We start from the raw sequence: 21082 nt of genomic DNA on the forward strand, positions 1-21082 counted from the left end.
TTTCCACAGTAACTACTTGTCGTTTGCACAACCACCAGGCAGGGAGTTCCCCAAGTTCTGAAATAGTCAGCCACTGCTGAAAAGAAGCCAGCTGAGGGGGGCATTACGCATGCCAGTACCGTTGAATGTCAACTCAACGATTCAGTGTAATGAGTAAGATGAGTTTTTGTCAAGTTTAGTACAATAAAAAAAATGATTTTATTGACTGTCTGCAGACCGCACATCAGTTTGTGACATACAGTGCCCTCCATACTGTTTGGGACAAAGACCATGTTTTGATTTGCCTCTGATTTGCCACAATTCTAGATTTATGATCACATGTGGTTATAGTTCCCATTCACAGATTTTATTAAAGGGTATTTTTATACATTTCATTTGGGTTTCACTATGTAGAAATTACAGCAGTGTTTAAACATAGCCCCACCCATTTCAAGGCAGCATAACGTTTGGGACACGTGGCTTCACAGGTGTTTGTAATTGTTCAGGTGTGTTTAATTGCCTCCTTAATCCAGCTATAAGAGAGTTCTCAGCACCTAGTCCTTCCTCTAGTCTTTCAATCACCTTTGGAAACTATTACTGATGTTTATCAATGTGAGGAGCAGTTGTGCCAGTGCAAGTAAATGAAACCATGATGACACTGTGAAACAAGAATAGACATATTGGTCAGATCTTAGGCTTACCAAAATGTTTGGAACATAATTAAGAAGAAAGGGAGCACCTGTGAGCTTACTAATGGCAAAGGGACTGGCAGGCTAAGGAAGACCTCCACAGCTGATGACAGAAGAAATATCTCCATAATAAAGAAAAATCCCCAAATACCTGTCCGACAGATCAGACAGCCTTTCAAATGTAGTTTTATAAACTAAAGTTTGTCATTCACTTTTTTCTAGTTAAAATGGTATGTATCTCAAGAGGTTTCACCTGTGCTTGGTATTAATGGATGGATGCTTCTGTGTAGGACATGGAGTGAAGAGCTGATGCAAGAAGCCTGTTCACTATTGGCTGCGGAAATGACCCTTGACCCTTCTGCCCCTGGTGGGTTAGTTACATACAGGTGTATACTGACGATCAGCCTCTTCTTCAAATTCTACCTCACTGTCCAGCACAAGCTTGCGAACAACCTCAAAACAGAGGTAAGGCTCAGCCAGTTGTATAGGGTAGAGCCGCACAAAAATTGAAGTATCAATACATCCATGTGGTTGTACAGCTTGAGCATGAAGAGAACAGAAATGGTGTATTGCTGAAAACACGATTTGGATAGACACAGTGCAGACATGTCATGCCTCCTTTAATGCTTGATTGATAAATATTGATACATATGAATAATTCAGTGTTTTTCAAAGATAATCAACCTTTTAAGCATGATAATGTTGAGTAGATACTGCAATGTGTCTCATTAAAAATGGGGAGTGTTTTTAGATTGTTTTATTAAAATGTATCTGACTATATGTCCATAACTGGAAACATATGTTTTGATACCAGAAGATGTGGATGTGTCGTAGGTACAGAAACTTAATGCATGCACTATTATCTCAAAGAATTGTACTGCAAAGAACATTCCTTTCCACATTGATAATGTTTGCCTCCTTCTCTGAAGGGTATTCTTGTTGAAGATTTGAGGCCTGACTATGCCAGTGCTGTCAAGCTCTTCCACAAAGAACTGCCTTCCAGTGTCCAGATCTACCAGGTACATGGACCTGTCTCAGAAGTCTTTCAGTTTGAGTGCATTCCCTTTCTGTAATATGACATGATCAATCTATTTTGATTATAATAATATCAAATTTAAAATAATTGGGAAGGTAAGTTTAAAATGATAAATACCAATAATGTAACTGCATGAACCTTGTGTATTTTAAATTTGTAAGATTGACATGATTCATGTCCCCCGTGCCTTCATTATAGCAGATTTTTTAGATTAATGTCTTTATATTTTAAAAAAATGTTTTATTGTTAAATATAATCTAGGTAAATGGCAAAAATTAACCGTATGATGTAGGGCTGTCAACCGATTTACAAAAATTAGTTGGCTAATTATTAGTTTGTTTGAGGAAGACATTCACACTTGCCAGTAGCTTACCTGGTCAAATTTATTACCAAAGTTTCCACTTAAATTCTCCTTCAGCATTTCATGTCCCTCCATTTTTTGAGACGGACTGCTCTGCCAATGCTATTGCAAATATCGGATATTGAAACCTTTAATTTAATGAAAACCAGCAATTTTCAGCATATTTCAAACGTAAAAAAATTCACATTTAAAAACCTGATTAATTCTTATCTGAAACTAATTGCCGATTAAAGCATTAGTTAATTGGGCCGATTATTATGTTAAGCAATACAATCAATATTCAGTGCAGTCCGTAAGTATTTGGACAGTGGTAACATTTTTGTTAATTTGCCTCCATACTCCAGCACATTACATTTTTAATGAAATAATGAATATGAGGTTAAGGTGCAAACTGTGACCTTTAATTTGAGGGCATTTACATCCATATCGGGTGATCCATGTAGGAAATACATCCCTTTTTATATACAGTCCCTTCATTTTAGGGGACCAAAAAATAATTAAATTATTTTAAATCTGGAAATAAAAAATGAATTGTACTTTAAATGGCCTCTACTGTCTGGGATTTAGTTCAGAATACTTGAGGTATACTTTTCTAAACTATTTTTTGTAAGGGACCATCAACTGTCTCGGGTTTGTCATTCAATTGAATAAGCAACCCCTCCGTCCTGATGCAACTATGTACTGTAAATACTAGACTAGCTGATTTAATTCAGTTTCCCCAGCCCTGACACATGCACCAAGTGAAGCTTCTGTGCACTACTTGGTCTCCCAAATTCTGATCAATTCCGCTCCGACTGAGAGCAAACACACTACACTTGTTTGTAGAAATGGATTGGCAGGTGTGACGCGGTGTGTCACCACTTCATCACAGGTGACATTACTGATGGAGGTTGTTTCTAGGTGACAGTTCGTAGATTTAATTTCAATATTACAAATGGCAAAACGCCATACGTTACTATAAGGTGTAGGCTGTAAGCTGGGGAGACGCAATGGTTAAAATAAAAAAAGAAAAGTAAAACATTTTGTTTACAATATAGAATTCTAGAATTCTAATTTAATCTGATTGCAAGATGAATTTCCACCCCTAGGATACCCCTTGATATCTTGGCTACAATGCTGTGCACAAAAGGAATGATTCAAAATAAAAGGAGGCAGGCGAATGAGAATGATAGCCAATTAAGTGATTGCCTACAATGAACGCACTTGCAACCTGCCATGCTGGCTTGCAATTGTGATTTCAGCTATCAAGCCTCTGTCTGTTAAGTCTTCTGCAGGCAGCAGTGAATGACCCATCCACACCAGCCTCCTGAAGTGCATTTCTCATCTGTAGGACAGGCGTTTAGGGGGGTTTCCTTCATTATGAGAATTCTTCCGTCATCAACTTGTATGGCCTACCAGGCCTATTGCAAGAAGTGAACTCACCAGTGCTCTCTTAATGATGTTCTTGTCACAGAAACTGACAGTTCTAGACAGTTGATTTTGGTAAGCCTAAGGTTTGTTCTCTCTGAATATTATTTTCTTATTTCTCAGTCTCATAATAGCTTCCTTGACTTTCATTTTCGCAATTCCTCATGTTGACAAATGGCAATAACAGCAAATGCAGTCAAAATCCAAGAATCAAGACTAGATACTGAAAGCTCTCAATACCAGTTACGCAAACTGACCAACAGAGACAATGGACCAGACCTATCCATTGTATAATGACTATTTCTGGATAAATTGTATTTCTTTATAGCTTTAAAGTTCCAGTAATATCCTGGGTTTATTTGACCTGGGTATATCTGAACAGTTTCACAGGTGCTAATAAGTTGACTGAACTCTGAAAAGTGGGTTGAACATCCATTCAATTGATTAGCTCAAAAGCAAACTAGGCACATGTCTTTGAAACGTTGTCTTTGAAACATGGATTTCAAAGTGGCTGTGCTTCCAATACAGCAGTCCAGTCGATAACACTAGTGTGGAATGATGTACTAAAATGAGATTTTCTTAGTGCATGCAATGGGGTCCTTCATTGCCTTTTGACAGTGGAACTTGTGCTACACCCTTAGGTGGTGCCCCCAGGGCTGATTGAGAACGATGTTGTGGGACATCCTGTAATGCACCTGTCTGCATTGAAGCAGGCCACAGGGGAGGCGGTCTACTGCGATGACATCCCGCACTATGAAAATGAGCTTTATTTGGCTCTTGTCACCAGTACCAAAGCGCACGCCTATATCCAGTAAGTGTGGTGGTTAGTCCTTTTCCTCACAAGCAAGATGTTATTTGTAATTAGTGATGATGGATGGTGGGTACAATGTGTTTTCTGTGTTTTTAATGGCTGTTTTATAGCATATCTTAATTATACAGTATGTTATAATGAATACGATCATCATGCTAGTTGACTATGCTGAACAGTACGGTTAAATCTACATTACATTACATCTAGCAACATTTGGCTTCACAATTACAAATAATAAGACATGATCTTCATGTTTCTCCTATGAGCAGGATGTTATTTGTGTGGGTGACTTTAGATAGAGAGTATGAAGCTTTTCTTATGTTATGGGCAGGTCTATTGATGAAACAGAGGCCTTGGCTCTTCCTGGAGTGGTCACCTTCCTCTGTGCCAAGGATATTCCCGGCAGCAACGTTACAGGACCTGCAGTCTATGACGAGACTGTCTTTGCTGATGAGATGGTGATTTGTCAAATTCAGTTGTGAATGAAAGAAGGTGGTTCACATGATGAAAACTTAGTAGCGCACACAATAGTACAGTACTTAGCAAAAATTATTTATCAATGTATTGGCAGCAACAATTACGTTTTTTTTCTCTCTACCAAGTCAGGCAGTTCTCCATTTCAACCACGTCTGACCAGAAAATTGCAATAAGCAACACCAAAATAGCAATGCGCTGCTCGCTCTTGACTGACTCATTCCTCCATTGCTCAAGTTGTGTCCAAAAGTTAGGTGTCGGGATTGTATAAATCTTTGGTGGAAATACAAAATTGGCAGTACGCCAGCTCAGAACATGCTGGCCGCCAGCCGGAAAATATAGCCCCTGGTCACACCCTCGTGTTGACTTGGAGATTGAGATTGAGCTCATTTAGCTGAGATGTCCACCAAAAAGGCCACAAACTCAATCTTTTCATCATCCTGCAGAAAATCAAGGTAATCAGGCAAAAACGTCTGCAGGCCTTTCCTGACGGCCCACAATCATTGCATTGCACTGAGCCACATCTCATTGTTGTGAAGGAGCATGTCATCATAAGCTGGATTGTTCTGGTAACCTGGTAAGAGTGGAAGAAAGACCATTAGAGAAAGACACCGTTTTTTGGAATGTATTTTTTATTATTTTTATAAAATTAGTTAAATTTCTAAAAACACATTTTGACTTTGTCATTATGGGTTATTGAGTGTAGATTGATGGGCAACAATTGCAATTTCTTTAAAATTAAATCTACAATACAAAGAAAAATCTAAGGGATCTGAATACTTTCTGAAGCCACTGTACACTCAGTGACCACTTTATTAGGTAGACCTGTACACCAGCTTGTTAATGCAAATGTTTAATTAGGCAATCATAGAAGCATGCAGAAGTGGTCAAGAGCTTCAGTTGTTTTTCAGACCAAATGTCAGAATTGGGGAGAAATGTGATCTCAGTGACTTTAACCATGAAGTGATTGTTGATGCCAGACAGGATGGTTTAAGTATCACAGAAACGGCTGATCTTCTAGGATTTTTATTCACAACAGACTCTTAAGTTTGCAGAGAATGGTGCGAGAAATGAAACATGCAGTGAGCAGCTGTTCTGCAGAAAAAAATGCACTGTTAATGAGAGAGGTCAGAGGAGATAGGCTGGACTGGTCAAAGCTGACAGGAAGGTGACAGTAACACAAATAAAACACACAACGTGTAAAACCTTTAAGTGGATAGGCTACAGCAGCAGAAGACTAATAAGTCTAAAAAATAAGTCTAATAAATACCTAAAAACGTGCTCACTGAATGTATATCTTGGTAAAAACAATTGAACAATTACAATACATTGTTGAAGATAATATAACTTGAAGATAATGATAATGTTTTCCTATAAAATGTAATTTCAACCTGAAATAAATAAATCTAGAGCATGTCCATCATCAAGTCTTAATTGGAATAATAATAGCAAATCCAAGAATCCCAAATTATTATATACAGGTCATCAATTAACAAAAACACAACAGATGTTTTGTTTATAAAACTAACTTCAACCTGAAATAATTCATAAAAAAGAATCTGAAAGCATTGCAAAACATTGCAACAATGTAAAAATATTGGACACGTCTTTAAGAACTAAGGAATAGGCTATATACAACACATTGTTAAAGGAAGGTGACGGTCGATTTGTATGCATTTGGAGTGGTTCCACACATTGTTTTGCAGCAATATTTAACTATTGATGGCTGTCTGGACTGCATTTCATCATATTAACAGGTAGGCTGAAATCTGTTAGAAGCACCTCTTAGAAGCAAATGGATGTGAAAAATGTGGGATCAATAGACTGACATGGGGTTAAAAACAGACTGGATCAGACTGACAGGCAGATGCAGAATGGAGCGATGTTGTGATATTAGTCACGTTGCTCAAGCATACTGTAGGTAGGGGGGCAGCTGACTATCAACACAATCAAGCAAAAGCAAAGCCCGAGGACAACATTCTGCCTAACCAGGATACTTCAGCCACCTATGATTATTACTAATCTCTCTGGCGAACTGTGAGAGTTATGCTCACCTCAAGATCTTGGTTCTGGAAGGGAGAATATCCACACTGTATCAAATGAAGAGTAGAATATGTGTCCTTTGAGCTGCCACGGGCTGCTACAATGGCGGAGCTGGACAGTCCCTCATGTTGCCCAGACTCAAACTGAGGATCCCTGAATTAGGCTAGGAGCCAACTGCATACCAACTGGAGCCCTGGAGGGTTGTTGGCAGGTCTGGTCACAAGCACAATTGAAAGCATGCTTTGCGTCCTCCACCGAACCCAGGACATCCTGTAGAAAAACGAATTAAACATCTTGGATGACAAGGACGTTCCTCCCCTGATGGCATGACCCATGCAGTCGCCTTCTCCTGCACCATCGGATAGGTCCCGGAGCTCCACAACAACGTTGCCGCCTCCTCCTCCCCTGGAGATAGGCAAGCCTGTGAAAGCAGGTTCAGGCAAGATGGTCAGCATCCACTCTTCAGCTTGAAAAGTTCCTCTGTGTAGGAACCGAGATCTGATTCAGCAGAATGCAGATCATGCAGATATTTAACTGCTTTCTTGCCAACAGTCTGGAGCTCAAAAAGAAGGTTGGCGTATTGCACTTTCAGGCATTGAATTTCTGCTTGAATTTGTTGGTTAATCTGAAAAGCAAGGCTAATCTGTCGGGAAAAGAGCCACCGAGAATTAGGTCTTGTGGCTGAGTGTGCAAGTTACCCATCCCATTGATTAGCAAGCTTCTTTCCTACAATCAGTGAGGTTAATCTGATTCAGGAACTCTACATAGCCAGGTTCCCTGGCCTTGGGCTAAGAAAGACAGGTTTAAAAAAATATAGGTTCCATATCTACCGCAAATGGAGCTAAATCAGGAAACCAGTAACTTGAGCGGGCACGCTAGAAGTTAGCTATTGCACAAGGCCTATAGGTGCAGTGACAGTAGGATTTTTACACCAATGTATATAAATCAATATCCAACATACATTCTCTCTAGCTATAGTACTAGGTAGCTACTGGAGCACAGAAGGACTTGCTTTAGACTAGCAGGAATGCAATGCAACAACAACAAACTTCCAGAGCAAATTTAGATTATGGTAATATCTTAAATCCCGGAAAGTGAAAAAGGGGTAAAAATAACAATTACGATTCAATTCTGATTTAAAAGTAAAATGCAATTAATAACTCATATTATTGTGAGAATTCAATAATCAGATAATCAGAACCTGTCCATGAATATCACAAACAGGACCGGTGACATGGGGCAACCTTGGTGTTGTCCAACACCCACTGGAAACGTGCTCGACTTTGTGCCGAGGATGCGGACACAGCTCTCACTTTGGTTATACAGGGACCAGATGGCTCGTAACAACGGCCCCGGTACCCCATACTCCCGCAGTACCCCCCACAGGGTTCCCCAGGGGACACGGTCGAAAGCCTTCTCCAAGTCCACAAAGCACATGTGGACTGGATGGGCAAACTCCCATGACCCCGCCAGCAACCCCGCCAAAGTAAAGAGCTGGTCCACTGTTCAACGACCAGGACGGAAGCCACATTGCTCCTCCCGAATCCGAGGTTCGACCGTCGGTCAGAGCCTCCTTTCCAGCACCCTAGAGTAAGCTTTCCCAGGGAGGCTGAGGAGTGTGATACCCCTATAATTGGAGCACACCCTCTTCCTCACATGGGTGCCAAATATGTATTGGAAGCAATGTATGCTAAAATTAATAATCAGTCTCATATAATGACTTATCTGAAATATCTAACCACAAATTTATTTTATTTTATTAATAATTAAAATAACCAATATTAATGATTAAACATACAGATAACCTGAATTCTTCAGAAGACTAATTTGACACTGGGTTTAATAAAATAATTTATTAAATAAAACGACAAACACAGAGTAGACAGGGACTAATCTAATCAATGCTCTGAAAGGGGAGGTAGGAATGTTTGTGTGTGTATGTGTGCGTGAAACACGTGTGTGATTAACTCGAGAGGTTTCATACATGATAACAACTGATACAAACCGCATACTTCTTAAACAAGAATGATTAGAATTGCAATTCATTGGCAATGAGGGGTGCATTTTATTTTCAGTTCAGGATTAATGTTTATTTTTCCATTTGTGTGACCTTTATTTTACAGGAGAAGCCATGCCCAGTCTTGAGCACATAACTTCATAAATTAATTTCATAATAAGGAAATGACCAAATCAGGAGCTGTGCAAATATAGTGTTGTTTATTTAAAAGTAAACATGGACAATGTGATGATGTTTTTGTTGCAAATTGGTAGCAAGCCAGTTGTTACAGTATCATAATTGTAACATATTTTGACAGAACGTAGCATAAAGCTAACATACCATCTAATCTGGATGAGAGGGTGAGAAGGACACATTTGTTGCTAAGTGATGGGATATTTGATGAAATACTAAAGTAATGTTTCCATTGCATTAAAATCGCATATTTTGAAAAGCATGTTTTCATTTCAGTTATGCATTTGTTGGTAAGCCATTGTAGAAGGGATAATGACCTCAGGCTGTGCATTATGCAGTTTCAATTGGCTTTGCCTCTGGCAGTTTACTATCTTTGCATCAAGCATTCAAACTGCATAATGCCAAGCTCCAAGGTCATTATCCCTTTTACATACTATGTATGGGTGTCTGGCAATTCTTAGCTTCTCTCATCTGAGGTACTGTGACATTGACTGGCTCCATGCTTGTTCTCCTCCAGGTCACATGCGTGGGTCACATAGTGGGAGCCATTGTTGCAGACACACAGAGCCATGCTCAGAGGGCAGCCAAGGCTGTGAAGATATCCTATAGGGAGCTGAAGCCCATTGTCACAATTCAGGTGGGTGTATGGGTCTTTCTTCTACCTAAAATCCAAATAAGTTCAGCGAAAGGAAAATTCTGCAGTAAATTAGTCTTTACCTCAATCCTGAAAGTCTTCATTCTGTTACACCAATATTTAACCACACATTCCTTTTGAAACTGGTTTGTGTTTGGGTTACCCATGATTGACAAAGAGCCGGGGTTGCAGAAATACTCCCAGTAGCATTCCTCTTGGGCAATTCATACAACATGTGTACAAAGACCCATAAAAAGTTAAGCATTATTTGAAGTGTTGTTGATTCAAACAGCTCAACAACTTGTCATGAACTGCTGTGTTGCAAGGCTAAACTGCACTCTGTTGTACTCTGTACACACCTGTGTAGTATTTGCAGATGTGTGTTTGAGAAATAATTATTTTTGAATGAATTTTGCCATTTTGATTCCCAAAATGCTACACAGTTCCAGAAACCTTCCAGGAAAACTGAGAGATGTCTCCCAAAGTAATACTAAATACTAGCATGCTGCTACAGAGGCTGTCATTGCATATGTACAGTAGTGTGCAAATATTTAGGCACCCCTAGTCAAAAAGCCTTTTACAATTAATATCTAAGTGAACAGAAGTGAACCTGATCTCTAAGTGGTTAAATATGACACATTTCTTAAAATTTGAAAGCAATTTTAACAACCGTTAAAACAGTTTTAAAATAATAAAAAAGGAAAAAGGCCCTGTGCAAAAACTTGGGAACCCTGTCAGTTAGTACTCTTCCTCGGGCATCTATAACTACTTGTAAACACTTCCTGTAACCAGCTCGCTTTTGGAATGATTCCCCATTCTTCCTGGCTGAACACCTCTAGCTCAGATATATTCTTCAGCCTCCTTGCATGTATGGCATGTTTGAGACCTCTCCACAGATTTTCAGTAATATTCAAGTTTCAGTAATATTCAAGGAATGTGGCCATTCCAAAACCTTCATCCGTCTTTCTGCGAGGTACTTCATGGTGGATTTTGAAAAAAATTATTTGGATTTTTGTCTTGCTGCAATACCCAATCTATGTTCAACTTCAATGTCTGGACTGGCCTTTGAACATTAGCCTCTAGAATTTCTTGATATTTGGTGGAATCCATTCTTCCAACAAAATATTTCCTGTGCCTCCAGCTGCCAAACAACCCCAAAGCATAATGGATCCACCTCCATCTCCACAGTTTGCAAGGTGTTCTTTTCAAAGAAAGCTTCACCCTTTTTTCTCGAAACATATTTTATTTTGGGGTGGCCAAAAATTTCAGGCTTCAGGCTTCTCAATGTTTTCTTTTGCATACTTCAGTGCCCACATTTTTGCAACCCACTGTTTATCATTGCCAAGTTTTACATTGACATTTTAGTCATTTGGCAGACGCTTTTAATCCAAAGCAATTTACAAGCAATTCCACAAGTTAAAGCATCACATCTATAACTAGTAAAATACTCATGAAGTGCTGTTCAAACAAAAAATACAGTCATCGTAAGTGCAATTATTATTATTATTATTATATTTTTTTGGGGGGGGGGGGGGGGTTAGACAACAGGGATATGGAAAAGGAGGACTAAGGTACAGTTTGAAAAGGTGTGTTTTTAGTCTGCGTTGAAATAGGGGAAAGGATTCTGCTGTCCTGACAGTGGTAGGCAAGTCATTCCACCAGTGAGGAACCAGAGCGGAAAACAGGCGTGAACTTGCAGCTTGACCACCAGGTGCTCGTAGTGAGGGAACCATAAGGCGACCAGAGCTGGCAGACCGGAGTGGTCTAGCTGGGGAGTAGGGAGTGATTAAGGATTGTATGTAAGTTGGGGCAGTCCCCTTAGCAGCCGCTAATGCCAACACTAGGGCCTTGAAGCGGATGCGTGCGGCAATAGGAAGCCAGTGGAGGCCAATGAGGAGTGGGATGACATGAGTCGACTGGTGATCAGGTGGGCTGCAGCATTCTGGACCAGCTGGAGGGGCTTGATGGCAGATGCTGGGACACTGGCTAGGAGGGAGTTGCAGTAATCCAGGCGGGAAATGATGAGCGCATGGACTAGGAGCTGGGTGGCTTTCTCTGTCAGGAGATGACGGATACGGCGTATATTCTGGAGGAAGAACCTGCAGGTTCTGGCAGTGGAGGATACATGTAGAGCGAGGGTGAGGTGGTTATCAAGAGTCACCCCACGATTCTTGGCCATATGGGAGGAGGATACTACAAAGTCCTCAACAATCAGTGAGAGGCCGATTAGAGAACGTAGCAGGGATGTAGAGAAGCTGAGTCTTGGCAAGGTTAAGCTTCGGGTGGTGGGAAGTCATCCACACAGAGATATCAGGCAAGCAGGCAGAGATCTGTGTGGTGACCTGGGTATTGGGGGGGAAGGAAAGAAAGAGTTGAGTGTAATTGGCGTAAGAATGGTAAGAAAAGCCATGGGAAGAGATAACAGAATCAAGAGACATGGTGTATAGAGGGAAGAGCAGAGGACCAAGAACTGAGCCCTGCGGGACTCCAGTTTGTAGGGGGTGGGGGTCAGAGCCCCTCCAAGTCACCTGGTAGGAACGACCAGAGAGGTAGGAGGAAAACCATGCCAGTGCAGATCCTGTGACACGCATCCCAGTCAGCGATGAGGGCAGAATCTCATGGTTGACTGTATCGAAGGCGGCCAACAGGTCAAGGAAGATGAGGACAGAGGAGAGGGATTTGGCTTTAGCAGAGTGGAGTGCCTCAGTGTCCGCGAGCAGGGCGGTTTGAGTGGAGTGGCCACTCTTGAAGTCGGACTGGTTGGGATCGTGGAGATTGTTCTAGAGAAGATAAGTGGACAGTTGGGAGCAGACCGCCCGTTCCAGAGTTTTAGATAGAGAGGGAAGAAGAGAGACAGGCCGGTAGTTGTTCAGAGCAGAGGGGTCAAGAGTAGGTTTTTTGAGCAGGGGGGTGACTCTGGCCCTCTTCAGGGAAGAGGGCATGGTGCCGGAAGAGAGGGAGGTGTTGATTAGAGAGGAGAGAAAAGGGAGAATGTCATTAGAGATGGTTTGATGGATTGATGGATTGATAACCGGACAAAGCATTTGCAAGCATCTCTTTTTTATTTGGTAAAAATGGCCAAATTTCCATACGTTCCATTCCATATAACATAACATAATGAGAACAGGCTATTCATCCCAGCAATGCTTGCCTTTTCCTACCACTAAAGTGTGTCAAATTCTTAGTTTACCTAAAAGCTAGTTATTATCAGAGTTTCTGCCTCTGCTACATGACTTGGCAAACTATTCCACTCAGTGAGCATTGTGAAAAATACTTCATAATGTCTGCACAGAATTTGTCCTTTGCTAATTTCCATTTATGGTCCTTCGTCCTGCAAACAGGACTCAACCAGAAGAATCTCCTGAAGTTTTTTAATTCCTTTCATGAATTTATATAATAAATAATTACTGAATTAATAATTGGCATAGAGGTGCTGTTACCTCACTGTAGCCCAAGATGAATTTGAATGGGTAATTTGTCATGCCGAGGAAGTTTTGAAGCCCATGCTGGTCCTCGGGGCAGAATCTGCCAAACAGCTTCTGCCTTGCCAGGCTCAAGCTTGACACCATTGTTTGTCAGCAGATGACTGACGATACTTCAGGTCTTATCATTCTGTCAAGTTATTTGACTGTTTTGTCCTATATGCCACACATATAGCCAGGGGCACAGAGTCATGAGTTTAATGTGGTAGATGACTGGGAGCTTACCTATTGAATTGCAGTCAAATAGGTCCTTGTATTGGGTTTGCACTTCTTGCTGGGGCTGCCAGGAAGGCCCAAAAGTGGCTTGACTCCACTGTCTACTACATGAAACTGCAGCTTCCCCCAAGTAAACTCAATAGCAATCGTGTCCAAAGTCTTAATGGCTTGGCCCACATAAGCCATGAGATTGTCTGCATTTGATTGGTCTAATTGTGTGCATCATTGTACTATAGTTAGGTCCTGGATATGACCTTACATTTAGCCCAAGTGTCTGTATTTACCTTAATCTGCCTGCCATTGTGCACAGCGGAAAGAGTCATGAAGACTTCCCTTTATTCTGAAGTGAATTCCACCCTTTCACAGTGCAACAGATTTGTGTGGTCTTGCTCTTACTCTGATTCAAGCTCATTTACCTTGTATCTTTCTCTTGATGGAACAGCTGCTCATACCTCTGATTGCTTGCTCATTTGAGTGAAATTATCATCAATTTAGCCTATACAATGTGTTGGAAGCCCCCAAATACAAAAAGCGGAAGTATCCAAGAAGCAAAGGAAACGTGTGTAGTCTTACCAGGCGCAAATGGAACAGGATTCATTAAATGGTTGATTGTGTAACTGCTCCTCTGTTATACACAGTTAACCATAAGGACCTGCTGATGTCCGGCAATAGTGTGGCTCTATATGATCACTAACTATCTCTGTAGACGCGGCCTCTGGCCTGGATAGCCTACAATGACACGATTGTGTATCTTGTGACAGCACTAGTGTATAGGCAAGTGACTATGGGTGCAGGTATCCCATGCTATGTACACTACCATTCAAAAGTTTGGGGGTCACCTTGTCTTCTGCTTTTTCTGAGTTAATATTTTATTTTCTGTTTTTAATCAAACAATTTGTACATGGTCACAGTGCAGACTTTTATTAAAGGGTATTTTTATACATATTGGCTTCATCATGTAGTAATTCCCACACTTTTTTTAAATACGGTCCCCTCCTATTGGAAGAGCAAGGCCAATATCTTAGTTTTTGCTGTACACTGAATACAATTGAGTTTGAGGTCAAAAGATATACATGAGGTGACAGATATGAATTTCAGCTTTTCCTGGTATTTACACCTAGATGTGTTAAACAACTTAGAACATAGCACCTTTCGTATCAGACCACCCAATTTTAGGTGAGCAAAAGTAATTGAACAAAGAGTATTTAAGTAAATAACAATTAATATTCGGTAGCATATCCATTGCTTGCAAAAACTGCATCAAGCCTGTGCTGCATAAAGCCTGTGACTTATTGACATCACCAAACTGTTGCATTCTTCTTTTGTGATGCTTTTCCAAGCTTTTAATGCAGCCTCTTTCAGTTTAATTGGGTTAATGTCCGGTGATTGACTTGGCCAGTCTAAAACCTTTCACTTTTTATCCCTAATGAAGTGCATTGTTGTGTTGCCAATGTGTTTTGGGTCAATGTCTTGCTGCATGATGAAGTTCTTTTCAATTAGTTTGGATGCATTTCTCCTTAAAATTGGCAGACAGAATGTTTTTGTAGACTTCTGAATTCATCCTACCGCTACCATCATGAGTTCCATCATCAATAAAGATTAGTGAGCCCACTCCAGAAGCAGCCATGCAAGCCCAAGCCATGACACCTCCTCCACCATGCTTCACAGATGAGTTAGTATGTTTTGGATTATGAGCTTTTGTGCTCATCTCTGTAATTCTTTGCGAATTGTAATCTTGCCCTCTGAATCTTACTACTGATGAGTGGTTTGCATCTTGTGGTATAGCCTCTCTATTGTTGTTCTTGTCGTCTTATTTGAACGGTTGATTGAGATACCTTCACTCCTGCCCTATGGAGATTGTTTGTGATTTCACTGACTGATGTTTTTGGGTTTTTCTTCACAGCTCTCACTGTGATCAACTGCTGTCGTTTTCCTGGGTCAACATGTTTGATGTCTGTTGCTCAGTATGCCAGCAGTTTCTTTCTTTTTCAGGACATTCCAAGTTGTTGTATGTTGTATCCCCAAATGCTTGTGCAATGGCTTTGATTGATTTCCCCTCTTTTCGAAAAAATATCAGGAAATAAAAGCTGAAATTTGGATCTGTCATCTCATGTACATCTTTTGACCCCAAACTCAATTGACTTCATGTCAGGTTTGTGGGCTGGAGGAACCAGTCGCAGACTCGGGGATGCAGTGAAATTGCAGATTTTAATGAAGGTAGATGAAGGGGCAGACAGAGCGTAATTCAAACAGGCAGGCATAAAAAACTGGGTGGCCAGTCCAAACAGGGCAGAGGTACAGAAATGTGATCCAGAAGAGAGAGTCCAAAGAGCTGGGCAGGGGTCAAAATAGAAATCCAAAGCAGAACAAAACTGAACAGAATATAAATGTACAGAAAACAGGCCGGAACGGAACAGAGCGGAGCACAACCATACACTGGGAAAACAGACTTGACAAACTAGCGATGAAAGAACAAAACAGGCAGACTTAAATATTCTAACTAATTAACTAAATGATAAACGTGTGGGAGCTGGGGAACATAAAATGAGGAACAAGTGAGATGAATTGATTAATGACAGGAAGGAAGTCCAAATAGGGAGTGAAGGGTGGAGACTTGTAATAAAGTGAGAGAAAGAGAGGGAAAAGAAGGACTGGAGTGAGAAAAAGGGGCACGGACGTGACACTCCAGTGTAAGGCAAAAACAAAAGAATTTACCTTGCTGTTCCAATATTTTTGCAGAGGACTGTAGTCCCCCATTTCAATGTTTGCGACAGATTAACATAATGTCAAAGAGTCATTGTTTGTATTTGATTGCATATCCTTTGTATGCCATGACCTCCTGATGTCTGTGACTCATCAACATCATCAGAGTCTGCATATGTTATTTTCAGGTTGTCCTGCAAGCAATACTAAAACTGTATTTCAATGATTACAACTATGGGAATTGGGGGCGGGACTAGATTCAGCTAAAATTTATGTTGATGCAGTATGGAACACATTTGTTGGCTAAATTCTTTTAAGTCATCCAGGGTCCAGGGTATCAAGTGAGCCTTAAACCACCATACTGCTGCCAGATTTGCAGTAGATACGACGACACTAGTTTTTCCTTAATATTTGAATATTGAGTTCAACAGGAAAATTTATGTATTAAGGGTGCCAATAACTCTGGAGCCCACTGTATATATATTTTTGTTTCTTACAAATAGAAAAGATTAGTGTAAGAAATGGCAAAAACACCACTGTAGTTAAATCCTTTCAAAATTATTACTCAATGCTTTGGACTCAATTTCCTGTGACTAGACTGAGGACTTTCTCCTGAACTTATTTCCCATGTACAACTGGTTGAAAAAATATGACAAAACTGGTCAAGAAATGTTCGTAGTTAGTTGTCAGTAGTAAGCATTGTAGTCAGATTTCAGAGACCTATGCAATGATGAACTGTTCTACCAGAATTTTGTGGTTCGATTATCTATTTCTTTTTTTAATGTTTGTTCTTAGGAAGCAATTTCCTGTAAATCATTTTACCAGCCTGTAAGAACCATTGAGAGAGGGAATCTTGTCCAAGGGTTTCAAGAGGCAGATCACATATTGGAAGGTGGGCTGTTACTTTAAAACTTTAAAGCTAAAACTCCAAATTCAGCTTGGAAACAACCTAAAACCATCCTATTATCTTTACTTTGTGCATTTGTTAGGAGAAATACATGTTGGAGGACAGGAGCACTTCTACTTGGAAACACACTGCACTTTGGCAGTTCCAAAGAGAGAGGATGGGGAGATGGAGCTGTTTGTATCCACACAGTCCATTGCTAAGACACAGGTAATGCCCTTTTGGTCAGTAAACCACAGTTATTAGCAAGGATTTCATGTCAAAATGTAGGTACCACTTTGATTTTGTGACCCTGTAAATTGTGTACTGGTTTATCACTTCATGTAGTATATGTGAATAACATGGTAATGTGAGGATAGTAATTGAAATACAAAAATCCCTACAGACCGCATGGTGGAAACAAACTAGACAATGTCGTTATAAGGCAAGGCACAATTGGCTATACAAGTAGTTTTTAAAAGAGCATTATGGCCAGAATACAGAGCATTCTCAGCAATGGCCATATGGCTGCCTTGTGATTCGAGCCCTGGATTACACTGAGACTAGACTGGCAGTAAACAGGCAAGATTGTAATACTTCTGCACCCTGTGTTGTGTGAGAATCCATATCACCTAAAGGACTGATTCTGTTCTGCCTACATCTACTGATCCTGTGCTGGCACTAAAATGATGGGCCTTGAGGATATTGTAATTATAAACTGTGTCACTATTCTGTGCAGGTTTATATAAAATATAAATGCAAAGTCTAAGAGTTGGAATAAACTATTCTTGTGAATTTAAACGTTGACAATTTATATTTTGGCATGTTTTTATTTTTCAATTGACAAAAAACTGATTGCTACACAGGTGAACTTGTTATAAAAACTTCACCCATGGCTGGAGGTGATAACAACAAGATTCAGGTTCAGAAATAGAAGATTCTACACATTGTTCAAATAAGAAAGCAATATTGTTCTTATAAAATCAGTTGTCATGAGCAAATAGAATGCTGTAAAGTATGTTCTGATTGATATATTTCAGTTGAAAAATGTTGTTCTCCAAAGCCTCCATTAATTTGCATTGTCTTTTATTTATTTTCCTGCTGGTGGGAGTTTAGCAACTGGTTGCCAAAGCTCTTGGAGTGCCAGCCAACAGGATTGTCTGCAAAGTGAAGAGAATGGGTGGTGGCTTTGGGGGCAAGGAGAGCAGGAGCACTATTCTGTCAACAGTGGTCGCCCTGGCAGCACACAAGTAGGTGGTGGCAACCTCCCTAAACATTCAGCTTCTAGAAAGAATATAAATTATTTCTAGAAATCTGGAATTCAATTTAAAGGGGAATTCCACCCTGCATTTTTCTTTTATTCATAGAAGAGTAGCTGGCGTGATTAAAATTAGCTCTCCGTCAACTCTCTACCTGTAGTAAGTGCAGAGATAGAGAGTAGCCCCAAACTGCTGCACATGAACCAGGTGTCTGCTCTACAATTGGGCAGGTGCTTACAGTCTATGGGCTGTTGTTAGGCAGGTTTACACTTGTGCTGAATATGTGACCATGTGACCATTAAATATCCTTCAGATACACTTGAGATACAGCTAAGGAATGTGCAATTGTATACAGTGCCCTCCATAATGTTTGGGACAAAGACCCATCATTTATTTATTTATTTCTGTTCACCACAATTTGAGATTTTCTAAAATCAGATGTGATTAAAGTGCACGTTGTCAGATTTTAATATATTTTAATATATTTTGGTTTCATCATGTAGAAATTACAGCAGTGTGTATACATAGTCCCCCCATTTCACCATAATGTTTGGGACACAGCAATGTTATATAAATGATAGTAGTCATATTTAGTAATTTGTTGCATACCTTTTACATTGAATAATATAGAGATATGCAGATCAACCAGGGTGCAAGGCAATAGGGTAGTAACGATTATAATTAAAGTAGAGCCTGCACACCTGAACTCAAACACCTTAGATCTTTGTCAGGTCAAACTAAAAGTAACCATTTCTTAGCTATGGTCATAGCAAAGACCTGTATCTGTGAAAATATTTGCTCCAATATGTGTATATATTTTTCAATTAAACAAATTGCGAAATGTGTTGTGTTGTTCCCTGGTCTCCCGGATCATCGCACATATTGGCCTAATGAACTTCTGAGGAAACCCAGGTTGTTCCTCTACATTAATGATGTGAGACAACATGGCCCTATGGTCTACTGTATAAACGGCCTGCTTTACTGCACTTACATTTCCTTTGGCCTACTTTTCTGTAATGGCTATGCATGTGCATTCTAAAATTAATAATAATAAAAAACAAGTTGAAATTTTCAATTAATCTTTTTATGACAATTTTTCTGATTTAGATAAACTACGCTACGTGAGCCAAGTCTTATGCTTATTAACATGTCTAGTGTCTGCATGTTTTAGGACTACAAACATGGCAGTCTATTTCCATAGAGGACATTTTGTAATCTCATATCTTGTTATGAGCAGACAATTACTCAACCCCATTCACCAAACAATGTGTATTACTATTATAAAAAATATTGATACATTTTCATTTGTTATTTTTGTATTGGTAGGCCTACATTGCAAGGTTTAAGTCTTAAGAGTTAGTCAGTGAGGTAACCGTAACAGCGGAAGGAGCGGTATCCCCACTGAATTGTAATACAGAAACAATTCTCTGAGGTGGAATATCCATTCACTTCTCATCCGTATTTCAATGAATATGAACCATCACATAAAATATGCTCGCTCATGTACAGTATTTTCATATTTTTAAGGTTCACCAAATGCAAAGATCTGCATTCTACATTAACATGTGAAGATTGAAAAAAATACTAAGGAGTTTAGACTTGGATGGTATAGATGGTAAGGGTTAGATAGATGCCTTGACTGTAACCAGTGGTGTAGTTAAGTACTTTGTTGCAATATCTGTACTTTATTTTTGCTGTTACACTGCTGGTTTCATGCCTAATACGTACTTACGCACTTCCTGTTCTTCCTGTTTGTGGTGTTGGTGGTGTTGGTGGTGTTGTGTGTTTGCAAGAGATGAAGGAGATTGAATGGATGGGGGGGGGGTAGTTAGTTTGCCTCCAGCGTTAAGGTTAGTGTTAATTGTAGTTAATTATAAACGGATTCCGGAAAACAATTGGGTGTATTTTTGTCCTGAGATAAATAAAAATAGTAGCTAGTTAGCTGAGTTTGTGCTGAAAACAAAGATATGACACATTTTGGTATCACTATATATAAAGTTGATTAAAATGACACAAATGTCAGAGCATGGCACAGTCACCAGTTTTCCTAATTTTGCCCTCAGACCCCAGAGGGTTAAACAACACTTTATCACTTTTTATTTTATATGTCCGTTAAAAACTATGAAGTAGGTCAGTATGGCTTGCAACTTACAAATATGCAATTAATTTCTTAAGCTGGTTGTTACGTTTTGCATAGTTATGGTAGTTTTGTGATTAGTAACCCCCTTTTCTTCATAGGCAATTTTCTAAAGAGGTGATGTTTAAAGGTGTATTATTTTGGGGCATGTCACAGAGATTTCCCTGTTAAACTGTTAACTCTCCAATTCTGATTGGGAAATAAGAAGCAGAATAAACACTGCTAGAAGAGGCAAATACATCTTTCTCTAATGAAAGGCAACATACTTTCACTTCCCTGACCCTGGATCAGTTTTTCAGCCATATGCATATATGTAACAAATATACAGTACTGTGCAAACATTTTAGGCACCTGTATAATATTCTGTACAGATAAGATTATTTCTAAAATAATTCAGTGAAAGGTCCTAAATAAACGTACAATACATTTTACATTACATTTGAGTAATTTGGCAGAATAGTTACTGAACTATCAACAAAACAAATCAATATTTTTTGTGACCACTCTTCGGCGTTAAAACTGCATCGCTACTCTAAGATATAGAACTGCAGGACAGCGTTGGCTAAGACAATCAGCAGGGAGGTTAGCTACTGTGTTACCATTTATAAATTGACGATAGGTGAAAACAAGATATTTCAAGAAAAGGGTAGAATGGCCTTGTCAAATTAAGTCCATCATGCCAGGAAGGGTGAGCTCACAACAGCAGTAGAGTAGAGTGTATCCGCGGAATACCACTACCATCCTGTAAACCAGGCTGAGGCTCATAGGCTGGGCTGT

The 21082-nt window shown here is 39.8% G+C and overlaps 1 protein-coding gene across 1 annotated transcript in view; it reads left to right on the plus strand.

The window, feature by feature from the left end:
* Positions 1 to 21082, plus strand: part of xdh (xanthine dehydrogenase) — a 120498-nt gene that overhangs the window by 60045 nt on the left and 39371 nt on the right. Inside the window, exons 15-22 of the mRNA XM_061258428.1 lie at positions 959 to 1133; positions 1598 to 1687; positions 4114 to 4283; positions 4615 to 4741; positions 9509 to 9628; positions 16822 to 16918; positions 17016 to 17140; positions 18026 to 18159. Coding sequence (XP_061114412.1) covers positions 959 to 1133; positions 1598 to 1687; positions 4114 to 4283; positions 4615 to 4741; positions 9509 to 9628; positions 16822 to 16918; positions 17016 to 17140; positions 18026 to 18159 — 1038 coding nt within the window. The remainder of the gene's footprint in view (positions 1 to 958; positions 1134 to 1597; positions 1688 to 4113; positions 4284 to 4614; positions 4742 to 9508; positions 9629 to 16821; positions 16919 to 17015; positions 17141 to 18025; positions 18160 to 21082) is intronic.

The sequence above is a fragment of the Conger conger genome, chromosome 1, assembly GCF_963514075.1.
Source record: "Conger conger chromosome 1, fConCon1.1, whole genome shotgun sequence".
Lineage (NCBI taxonomy): Eukaryota > Metazoa > Chordata > Actinopteri > Anguilliformes > Congridae > Conger > Conger conger.